Source organism: Nymphalis io, chromosome 7, assembly GCF_905147045.1.
Source record: "Nymphalis io chromosome 7, ilAglIoxx1.1, whole genome shotgun sequence".
In the NCBI taxonomy this organism is placed as follows: Eukaryota; Metazoa; Arthropoda; class Insecta; order Lepidoptera; family Nymphalidae; genus Nymphalis; species Nymphalis io.
Genome location: NC_065894.1, coordinates 11,250,911 through 11,264,059, shown reverse-complemented (window position 1 = coordinate 11,264,059; position 13,149 = coordinate 11,250,911). Strand labels below are relative to the sequence as shown.

The 13,149-nt window shown below is 32.8% G+C and overlaps 1 protein-coding gene across 4 annotated transcripts in view; it reads left to right on the top strand.

Moving 5' to 3' along the window:
• Positions 1-13,149, top strand: part of LOC126769433 (protein PALS1) — a 157,094-nt gene that overhangs the window by 16,025 nt on the left and 127,920 nt on the right. For all 4 annotated transcript variants that reach the window (XM_050488220.1, XM_050488223.1, XM_050488222.1 and 1 more), the window contains one exon: positions 10,683-10,816. In XM_050488220.1, the coding sequence (XP_050344177.1) occupies positions 10,683-10,816 (134 nt within the window). The remainder of the gene's footprint in view (positions 1-10,682; positions 10,817-13,149) is intronic.

Sequence of the window (13,149 nt, the reverse complement as noted above, 5' to 3'; positions counted from 1 at the left end):
ATATGATTATAAGAGCGTGTTTTGTTTGCGGTATCAGTTTTAAGTGTCGTTTTTATTTTTATTTTTATTAATACGGTCAGTGAAATCTCTATGTATTTTTTTATTTTATACGTAACACAAATTTTCGAACAAATCACATTTTGTGGTCTATATTTTTATAGTAATTATTTATCTTACACAAGTGGCTAAGTAATTTTGCTTTTTATCTTAATTGTTTTTATATATTATGGGTAATATTTCTTACATCCCCAATTTCTATAGGCAGTGGTATGCACTCACGATCAGATGGTCCATTTGACAGTTGTCTATTTCATAAGAAAAAAACTTTGCATTGACAGATAGTACGGTGCATCGACAATGTAGGAAATGGTTGATAATTCTAACACTACCATCGTCCGGGGCAAGGTGACCACTTACCATTTAGTATCCTATCTGTATGATTGCCTTCCTATACTAAATTCGAACTGAGAAATATTTTATTTAGGTACAATTATCAAAGTTGGTGTAAAAGCAACTTTCATTAAAGAAAAATAACTTAATGTAGGTCGAGAAAACGGAGTAATTAACTTAAGTAACAAGTTATTTTTTTATCAACTAACGTAACTTACAATCGAAACGAGAAGAAACGTTCGAACTTTTCAATTTAAAAGTCTTAAATTACTCTACTACATTGCGTCCTTTAAAATATCAGTAAGATGGCGCTATTAAAGGAACACAGTAATAATTGAACGTATTAACATACAAACATACTTATGCTGCTAAAACTCATAACACTCACTTCATTTCGCCGTAGTCAGGTTACGGTTTCATCTGATTACACTAAAACACCAATAGCTTATCTTAGCAGCAATAACATTTCAAGACATATCACTGGGTTTTGCAACCACAGATAAAATAAAACAAAAAGGATTAACTGTCAAAGGCAATAAAATGCCCAAACTAGCTTAAGTCTTCAAATTGATGCAAAAAAAAAACATTTTTGTGCCATTTTTACCGATGTTATTTTCGATCTGTGATAATAATTTCCCGCCAAAATTAACTTAAATTAACATAAAATATGTCGCACAACAATTATGCCGTCATTATTAATTCAATCCAATCGTATTTACTTAATAATATGAACTTTTAACGAAAAGATAAGATGAATGTCCCTAATTTCGAATGACCGTGCCAAATACTGGTGAATAATTTCGAAGGCAAAAGATGCCTAAGCGATTAGTGTCTGGTAATAAAGCTTACCCATCCACAACTGGGCTATTCTTTCTGGATTTCACCCGGCGCGTTATAACAACGACAATCGTTTTTATTACCGTTTGTAATGGCTAATAAAATGTATCTCCAAGATTACGTGATTCTGTTCGTTATTCTGAAATTGTGTTATGCTATATTAAATAAAGCTTTTTCTTGTTTGAATTTGCTTTAATCTCTTTCATGGATTTGTTAAACCTACACAGAAAATAGGCAGTGTTCAACAGCTGGGTGAAAACCTCTTCTGCTAAGGATAATATATATTCATATTGACTAAATATATAAATAGATATCACATGTAATTAATATTTTACAACTGAAACTAATTGTTATTGACATAGCTTACTTCATATAATCTAGAGTCAATTGGTTAGCAGCCAGCACATTAATGTGTTGCTTTTAGTAGCATGATCTTTGCGTATCTGAAAAGTGTATCACCAACAAAGTTTAGTTGTGCAGATGATACTTATATATTGCAAACTTGAGGCAACAATATTAGCACCTTGATTGTGTTATTACGCTGAAAAATTATAAATATATCGAAAGGTTAAATACAAGTTTTTCACGCGTCATTCCATATATAAAGGTTTTTTGATGTTGCTTTCCAATAATGTATGGCATAATATAGACCTAGTAAGTGTTGATGAGCTTTAGTTAAAAAAAAAAAACTATTGTTAATCTGCGCTACCAATGATAGATCTGAAGTTTATTGAGTTCATGCAGCCTACCAACTTTTGTGTTGTACTTATTTCGTATTCCAAACGCAAATTGTTAATAGTAAAAGTTTTATTTTTAAACGTTGAATAATTCAACTACTTATTACGAATAAGTTTGCTTCTTATATATGTATACAATGTTATTAAGTGTTTTAAAACGAAATAAAATTATAATTAAAGGCAAGAACATTTTATGATAATGTCGATAAAACGGCTCCTGAATATATTATATTTTTACAAGCAGTATAATAATAATAATAATATCCTGGGACATTTTTCACACACGGCCATCTGATCCCAAATTAAGCTTGTACAGAGCTTGTGCTATGGAAACCAGACAACTGATATACTACATATACTACTTTTCTTTTGTAAATACATACTTATATAGATAATTACACCCAAACTCAGGACAAACAGACATGTTCATGCACACAAATGTCTGTCCTGGGTGGGAAACGAACCCACAATCTTCGGCGTGAAAGACAAGTATCTACCAACCACGCCAACCGGCTCGTCAATATGATTCAGTACCGGTTCGTCTGGGTTACGACGAAACAATCGCTAACTGGTTGTGTATTTACTATATTTATTTATCTAATAGATACTTTAAAGTGCTGTTTCTGTATACCTATGAATGATAATTACAGACATTATAGATCAAAGTGTACTCCGTCCAGGATGTAATTAATTGGAGTAATAGTGCAAAACAAAATTCAAAGGTATATTATTGATTTTCTGGTGGTTGGAGCTGGTTCATTATTCCACCAGGAACCCACAGTTGTAATTCAACTGACACCATTTCGGCGTCATAAATAACCCCTAATGTAATCCAAATATGACTTATGTTATTTTAGGTTATATTACAGGCACAATGGATTTCATCTTAGTTTCTATGTTTTGTGGCACATTTATGACGTAGGAAATAGTCATGACCATGTACCATCTGCCCTTTTATGAGCCTTTCTTCCAAGAATAAAACAAATAGCAATTACAGTTGTAAAGCTAACTAAGCCAGATTTACATTGGCAAGTATAAGTACAGCCTCCGATAAATAACGCTGTGTCCATGCATCCATAGGCACATTACTTTTACTTTCTTGTAGAAGTAATCACTATTTTTTTTTACTTATAATCAAGATGGCATTTTTGACTATTTTCCTTTAACAAATAAAACGTTAGTTGGTTCAACAATTTTGAAATCGTTACGCAAATAATCGTCGCATTAAATAAGACATTAAAATTTTATTCTTACCACACTTAAAGATATTTTTCTAAAAATAGCGTACATTATTATCTATCATCTAAATTAAAAGTGACTAATCATTGGGTACACTTGAAGGGCTTCGTCTATGTTGAAGCCATATGACACAAACTACATTGTTATACAGTCAATAAAACCGCTATGGCCAGGCGAATAACGCCTGACTGATTGTCTTTACAACGGGCTTTCAATTCGAATCTTGGAATTTTATATATTTATATATCATTGGCAGGCGGTCGAGCAAATGGGCCACCCGATGGTAATCACCACCACCCATAGACATTGGCACCGTAAGAAATGCTAATCATTCCTTATACATCCAATGTGCTACTAACTTTGGGAAATAAGAAGATACGTCCCTTGTACCTATAGTTACACTGGCTAAGTAACCCTTCAAATAGCAACACAACAATACCAAGTATTGCTATAAGCGGTTGAATATTTGATAATGGGAGTTATATTTGGGGAAGATGGATGCATAAGATAGTAGTGTCCAGACTCGGACTAGAGATCCAAGGCCCCTAAGCACTTTGATAATTAAGGCCATTCAGAAGCGGTTAGAGTACAATTATACTATTTTCGGCTGCCTCTGCGGCCCAGGCTTAAATTCGGGGCTGGCCGTGAATATGAATGTTATATATAATTATTCTAAAAAACGAGCAATACTAATATGATTAATTTCTTGTTATTTGTCAATTAATTAACTGTTATAAAAAAAAGATTTAAGGGTAAGTTTACATTGAAGACCGACGGCCAATAATCACAGAAAGAGAAAAATTATTGTTTAACTAAATATCCGCTAAGCAACGTTTATAATAGAGGTGGCTAAAGTATAAAAAATAAAAGATTGTTACTGATCCCAATCACGTAATGTTATATGTATATATTTGCGCAAATTACATTTATATATTGCGCAAATATCTAATTGCGCATCTCGGCAAGATTGAATAAGGGAACACAAATGCGCCGTTAATGAATAGATTATCTTTATTTTAATATTCTGTTTGAGTCTTAGAGTATGGCAAATAGCACTAACGTTACTCTCGCAATTATTTAAATGTAATAACTCGGTGGTAGGCCTTTGTTCAAGCTCGGGTAGGTACCACCAACTTATGATATATTCTACCGCTAAGCAGCAATGCTTAGTATTGTTGTTTTCCGGTTTAAAGGGAGACAGTGTAACTACAGGCACAAGGGACATAATCTTATTCCCAAAGTGGCGATGTAAGAGATGATTTCTTACAATGCCAATGTCTAATGCGGTGGTAACCACTTACTATCAGATGCCAGTATAAAATAAATGAACATAAACATTCTTAATCACTTACGCCTTTTACGTTTATGATCAAATTATCATATAGCCTAAAAAAACAGAAATTTACTTTTTAAATACAAAAATAATATAAAAATTATGTAAATAATTCTCGATGTTTGTTTGACAAATGAACCTTTTAAGGATATATATTATATTATTATCTATCATGAACATATACATAGTACAAAGTTAAAATCTATTTTATTTAACGATGCACTTTTTAATCTTGAATTTACAAGATAAAATAAATTTAAACCACAATATCACCGGCTTGGAATGTAGATTCTACTGAAGAGAACCGGAAAATTGAACCTGTTACATACATTATTTATATAGTTTTAAATACATATACTATAAATTTATCAAAAAAATTAATACATTTACAATAAATTCCTTTATTGTAAAAAAAATTGATGTAGTATGATTGCAGTTAAAAAAGATTGTTTCAATCAAATAACAAATTAAAACGATCAACAGTCAACATCCCGTGTACAAGAGCACTTACTTAGTATTCCACGTGAGGGCGTTACAATACCTACATTAGTCAACGCTTGCCTCATTCGCATATTTTGACATGCACGCAATTCTGATTGTTATCACAAACTGTAAAGGATAATAGTTGCTTGTACATATTTAATCATCCATTGCTCAACTTCCGACAACTATTTCTAAATGTGCTATTCGAATTTCAATCTTATAATTACGGAGATAAAGTTCGTTAAACGTTATTATAGCGGTCTTGCAAAGACTTGAGTCATTGCTCAGTCAGTTTAAGAATTTAGGATTGCTGATTGAATATGAATTATAAAATACATTATGTACTGAGTACGTTTCATGGTATTCTAATAGCGACATAGTTTTATAATAGATTCATGTCAAATATTTTTTACTATGTACGTCGCGCGGTTTCACCTGAAGTTTACTTTTGTTTTCCTATAGAATCGGTAGGCGGACGAGATTATGGGCCACCAGATGGCAAGTGGTCATCAACTCCCATAGACATTGGCATTGTAAAAAATGTTAATCATCGCATACATCGCCAAGGCCTTGGGAACTAAGATGCTATGTCCCTTGTGTCTGTATTTACTGCTTTCTTCCCGTGGATCAGTGTGATGTTAAATAAGCTACCTCAAGAATTGGGCTATCAAATGCAATAATAATTTTACAAATCCAACAAACAAACAAGCTCTTTAAATATATTAGTAAAGATGTTAATTATTCTTTTGGTCTTATTGTGTTTGTAATAAACAAAAATTGTAAAATCGCTTTTTTCCTTCAATTAATAACATAGTACAAATGTTAAAAAACAATTCAATATACATATATCAAATACAAACTCGATTCATTTACTTCCGTATGTCTTTTACAGAACAATACGATTTAGTAATATACGATTTAAAGTTATAAATTGGTAAAGTTAAAAATATCTGCGGTATTATGTTGTAGAAGTGAATAACTTTCCTCTGAAAGCATTTATTGACTTTGCAGAGTCAGAAATAACGTCCAGAAAGTTATCATAATTTCCTATTTAGATAGTGACTTTAAATCGTTGTTATAAAACTACTAACTGTGCTGTTAGACACATCTAATAGACTAATAAATAATCTCTTATTCCATGATTTCATTTACATTTGAGTCATTAGTATTTTTTTTTCTTTAAGTCACATACTCAATTACTCCCTTTTACCTATTATCATTTCAAAATCAAAACAAATCAGAGTGCCTAGTGCGTGTTTCCTCACTTATTGGATATTGACGTTAACTGCGTTTTGTATGGAATTCTGATTATTGTTAAATGGCGCTATTTTCATTTCATACAAATAGCTGTCAACGCTCATATAAGTCACTCACTCGTAACTTGTCGTTAAAAAAGATACATTATATTAAAGCTGTTATTACATTCGGTGTGTAAATTGTATGAAAGACCGCTAATCACTATATTTCACTATATTAAAGAGATTTTTATATCACCTATCTTACACCGATAATAAATGTTTCGAACTGAAATCGTATGCACAGAGAGTGAATTTTTACAGAGCAATCTCACTTTACACTCGAAGGAAAATAAATGATATCATCTTTCTATACAAGCTAATTCATGGACTCATTGACTCGTCCGATATTCTGCAATGCGTACAGCTTTCCATTCCTCGCCCAAATAGTCGCATGCGATATCGTATGACCTTTTGTCTACCTACCTCTAAAACAAATGTACTAAGCCACTCGCCCTTATACCGCACGTGTTTCTCTTATAATAGTATTCGTTTTAATTATGATATTTTTACAGACAGTTCCTCATTGAAAAAAAGTTTAAAAAAACTGTTTCGATAGATTAAATTATTTATTAAAAAAACTTATAAGCTTAGGTCTTTGTTGCTGTCACAGACTAGACGCTTTTTTCGCACTTAATCAAAAACGCATGTCGTGTCTACATCAAGAGAAATGTAATCATTTGAATTTTTTGATTGTAATTTTTTTTGTAGACCTATGAACATAAAATAATAAAATAAATAAAATGATGATAATAATATCTATCTAATTTTCTCGGCCTTTCTTCCGATACATAACATTTTCCTTGTAATACGACCTTCACAAATACATACTTATATAAGTAGTCTGCAAATGTCCTACTGAGCCAAAACCTATCCTTTTTTAGGAAGGTTTGGATTTCAATCCACCCCGATACTCCAATGCGACTTGGTGGATGGATACATATGTGGCACAATGTCAGTGAAATTAGATACATGCAAGTTCCTCACGATGTTTTACTTCACCGATTGCACAATATGAATTATAAACACAAATTAAGCACATGAAAATCCATCCTTGCCCATGAAGATATTTCCATACCAGACCTTAATATTTCCTTAAAAGTACATTGTAAAACGTGTTTTTACAATGTGTTTGTTGTCATTTCTTTATGATACATCTATCTATATGCATATATATTTAAATAATCTAAAGTTGTAATGACTAGATATTATCATTATGTAAGAGAAAGCAGGCGATACAGTTACTTAACATCAGCGACCGGCTGAGGACTGGATTAGTTATACAAGGCTATTGTTCTTCGAGGTCAATTAAATGTGAAAAATTGTGATTAAATTTAATTATTCTGAACTTGTATATATATCATGTAATATAGCTGGGAATATATTTGTGACTATCAAAACCCGCGGCACCGCCAGCGAGGTTTTGAGTTTATGAAAAAAAAACTTTCAAAATCTCCCATTTAAACGTACTCGTATATAATGCCTGTTTGAATTATACACGAGATGAATTATAATCACAAATTAAGTACATGAAAATTCAGTGGTGCTTGCCCGGGTATGAACCCACAATCATCAGTTAAGATTTATGCGTTCTTACCACTGGGCCGTCTCGGCTTATTATAGTGCTTTACGGTGAAGGAAAACATAGTGAGGAAACCTGCATGTGTATAATTTCACTGAAATTTTGCCACATGTGTGTTCCACCAACTCGCACTGGAGCAGCGTGGTGGAATAAGCTCGAAACCTTCTCAAAAAGGGAGAGGAGACCTTTAGACCAGCAGTGGGACATTCACAGGCTGTTACGGAACAATTATACACGATACAAAATATTTAAATTGTTAGGAAGCAGAGGTTAACTAAAATAAATAAAAGTGTTGTTTTTGTTTTGATAACTTGGAAATAGTCATATTAACTTAAGTAGGTATTTTGAAATCACAGACGAACACGTAAATTTCTTTAATTATATAGATTTGTTGATTAGATGAATACAGCTTTAGTTGAACTTTTTACTGACGGTAAGCTCGTCTAGATACCACGCACCTATTCTACCGCTAATTACGCTTTACGTTAATTACAAGACATATAACATCTTAGATTGTATTCGCTTGGCTGGGCATTGAACCCGATTGTGTTTGTAAGACATGGCTTACATTTCTTCAGTTTGAATGTCTAGAACTGATACCATCTGATTGATTTCAGCCTCGGTAAACTCAAATGTGCCTAGCCAACTGCGCAAAACACATTTTAACGCACAAGTGTATGCAGTTAGCATTTGTCGTTGGGCGTTCGCGAAATTCAACGGTAAAGGGTGCAAGACCAACTTTACGTGCTTTCCGAGGCATTGGAGTTGCTTAGCCGTGAAAGCGTAACGACAGACTTTCGTATTTATAATATTAGCATAGTCTATTATAGTTGAATCCTTTTATAGGTAGTTGGTTCTGTTATAGTAACTTCAACGGACATTCGGAGTAGCTAAGTAAATATTTAAATAGACATTGCATACTAGCCATTGGCTAGTTTATTATATATGTTTATAAATTATAAAATGTATAAGGAAGTTTATATAGTTTATTTGTCTTTAATCATCTTGCTTGGAATAAGGTATAATAAGCTAAGCTACTTTATGTATCAAATTAACCACCAATATGGAAATAAATACTCTCAAACCAGAGAGAAAGTTTATATTGTAATAACTTTTCGTTCTTGTTTTTAATTTATTTGCGTAAGTGTTTAAAGTATATATGAATAGTTGTCATATTTTTGGTATTATTATTGATGTTTTTTGCAGTTTCTTACATGAAACTGTTTGTAACTGGTCAACCCAGGGGTTGATCAGTTACAAACAGCGTAGCGTAGCGTCTGGGTAGGTACCAACCACTCATCAGATATTGTACCGCAAAACAGCAATACTTGGTATTATTGTGTTCCGGTTTGAAGGGTGAGTGAGCCAGTGTAATTACAGGCACAAGGGACACAACATCGTAGTTCCCAAGGTTGGTGCATTGGTGATGTAAGCGATGGTTAACATTTTTTACAATGCCAATGTCTATGGGCGTTGGTGACCACTTACTATCCGGTGGCCCATATGCTCGTCCGCCTACCAACACTACAAAAAAAAACCTCTTCTATTTTTGTAGACCGAGGTTTTCAATAGATAAGCCATGTTCTTCAAATATGGATTGCAACAATTGGAATCGTAGAATTAACAAAATAGTATATATTTTTAAAATTTGACGTCATCGCTAAATTCTAAGGTTATTTTAATATTAAGCAGGTCAATATAGCGTATTTTATGTTTGAAGATCCCATTTTAAGCACTACAGTGAACTTTTCAAGGGTAGACGAAAATAGCTTTATTTCAATAAACAATAATCAAAGGTTCGAGATATCATCGTTGATATGAAACACGGAACCAAATAGCGGTTTTAAATTTTCACAATTATATGCATATTAAATATTTCAGTACAGTACAGTACCAGCCTGTGAATGTCCCACTGCTGGGTTAAGGCCTCCTCTCATTGAGGAGAAGGTATGGAGCTTATTCCACCACACTGCTTCAATGCGGGTCGGTGGACACATGCAGGTTTCCTCATAATGTATTCCTTCACCGTCAAGCACGTGATAATTTATAAACACAAATTAAGAAAAAAAAACTCAAGTGGCACTTGCACGGGTTTGAACACACGATCATCGATTAATATTCATGCGTTCTAGCCACTGGTCCATCTCGGCTTAATATTTCATTTCATTTATTTGAAGAAATTTACTAGAATAAATAAACGCCTTTCACTCAATGACCAACTATGAATACATAGTTACTTTAATAGCCGTTGTCGCGACTTCGTACAGGTCAAATTGGTTTCTCTCTCAATATATCCTCTTTATCGAAGACTTGTACTATCTAAAACCTGGATTTACTCATGATGAGGTAACTAATATACAGCTGGAGTTAATTTCGCGTTTATAATATTATTCTTGATTTAATAAAAATATTTGTAAATGAGAAAGTAACTCAGGTAGAGTTACTGAGATAGTCTGTCGATCTATCTGTTGGCGGGTCTTTGGCAAGCCCGTCTAAGTAGGTACCACCTACTCATCAAATATTCTATAGCCAAACAGCAATATTATTGTTGTGTTCCGGTTTGGGTGAGTGAACCAGTGTAATTACAGGCACAAGGATCATAACATCTGAGTTCTTAAGGACAGTGGCGCATTGGTGATGTAAGGAATGGTTAATATTTCTTACATCGCCAATGACTACGGGCGTTGAGCACTTACCTGAGTTTAATAAAAAAAGATTATCTATGGTTAATTATTATTAATGTAGTTGTCTTTATTTTTCTTTACTTAATATTATTTTCTTTTCAGTATCAGATATCGGGCATAACATAATTCAAGATGCGTTCCTCATCGCGGTTGAAGAACAGGCGAGGCAGCGCTTGCAGCGGCTGTCAGCGCTTAAACGGATCACTCCTGTCGACATGTCCAAGTTGTCTCTAGAGGTATGTAAAAAATATTGTATAACCAATACACCCATAGTTAAGTATATAAAAATTCTGTGATAATTTTTTATAATTTACAAAAAATATATACATGTATAAAATTATATAATTAGAAAATCTTATCTCTTCTTATACTTTTCAATGATTTATCAATGATGGAATTAGCGTCTAAATAGATATACGTATACTTATATAACATCATATATATATATATATATATATATATATATATATATATATATATATATATATATATATATATATATATAACTGTAATGCAGTGGCGGATTTTCAAATATACGAAGTACATTTTCGAATTGTTGCCGCCCTTATTTTAATTGTAGGTGACAATTGTCTATTTCCAAGTTCCTCGTTTATTTTTATTCAACTATTTGATTTATATTGCCCAAAAAATAGTGTATTTACACTGGAATGTGCATTAAAAGTGAATGACGAAAAATCAGTATGATGGCTTGAAGACTTCTTTTTGCAAGGCACCAGAAATCCATTTTACAGATTATATTTGTGCAATCGGTTGGTTGCTACAAACGGTATATGTTTTTTTCTTTTCTATATTTGCCGTTCTTGGCTCAAGCCCGCTCAGCCTACATGTAAATGCGTTACAGCGGTAAAAAATAAAAATATTGAAATGGCTTTAAGGGTGGTTATTTAAGCTTATACATCGGTTTCATTAACCTAATTCATTAACCATAATTGAATTATTTTACGCGTTCGCCTTATTTCATGGAATAGATTACCTTTCTATATCCATTATACCTTTTTGGAGCCTCTAAATCCTTTGAGCTGTAAGCCTAAACTCTGCAATGTAGAATAACGAGCACATTACGGCTTACGCTTAAAGGTTGATGTAAATATATATATATATAAACTCTATATATTACATGAGGTTACTACAAACGATTTTCTTTCAAGGTACTTCAATATTTGTTACAAGTATATCATGAAATAAATAGCGTTAAATGTTCCACTGTCATGTCGGGCTAAAGCCTCTCTCTAAAAAGTATTTCAACCACGCTTTCCATATGCGGGTTGGTGAATATACGTGTATTTTTTTTTATTCGACACGTGCAGTTTTGCTCGCGATATGTTTCTTCACCGTCAAAATCATTCACATATATTATAATCAGTCACAAACATTACAGAAATTCGTCAGTTATTTAACCGCCATTTGTGCTGTTGTGCTTCAATTTGAAGGGTCAGTAACCCAGGCACAAGTGACACACATTTATCTGGATCTTTTGTCAGTCTATTCGTGTTCTAATTTAAAATAAAAAACCTTCCGGAAAAGCAACCAAACAAAGCTATATTTTTTAGTTGAATCTAAATATTATACATATATTTTTAGAGCTTCATACCGATGATCAAGCAAGGTTAATCTTTCTCACGTTGTTTGTTTTCAAGCGGTTACAAAAGATCCCAGCGAATCGAAGTCCATCCGGCATTTCGAGTCGCACCATAAAAAAAAGAAATTAATTGCTTTTAAAAATGTTAAATTTTCTCAACTTCATAATAAGTCTCGCTCTGTCGCTGACGTAATGGTGTGCACTTGAAACACTTTTTCACGTATCTCGTTCCCGACACGAAACAATTATCGTTTTGTAGAACGGACCACTTGTTGGTCTAATTTTTTGTCATTCCAGTTTTTATTGCGCATTAAAGATAACCTTCGTAATTGGTATACACCCATGCATTATTTTTAGCAAGACGTTTTAACGAGAAATCTAAAAATAACGGGAGTGTTATAAATTTTATTAATCTTAGATCTAACTGTGGTAATTAAAGATGGCCCAGCGGATAATACACATCTCTTAGCCTAGTCTACAAGGTTAATAACCTCGGAGTTTTTATATAGTAAATTGAATTTATCTCGATCAGCGGCGATGGCAAAGATAATGAAGGTTAAGGAAACCTGCATTTCATGGAAACGATTTTTGCAATATACATATATGTTATCTACATCTGCAATAATATATGTATCTATGTTATATATATTTATAAAATATATATACCCATTGTAGAAAAAAATAAGCTTCTTGTTGGTAAGTGTATCTTTGGCTTTAACACTTTAAAATGAATAAAGGAGTTTTTATAGCGCCAATACCAATATTATACCGCTGCCAACCACGAGTTCTAAGATGCTGTAAATCTTGGGTCTTTAATTACATTTGCTCACTCAAGTTTTAAAACAAAGAAATCCAAGTTATTGCTGTTTGTCGAGAGTTTGGTACCTATTAAGATGGACCATGAAATTCTACATCTAGAAAAAAGCTAAATATTTTAAAAATAAACTAAACAAATTTAGATTCGCCTGG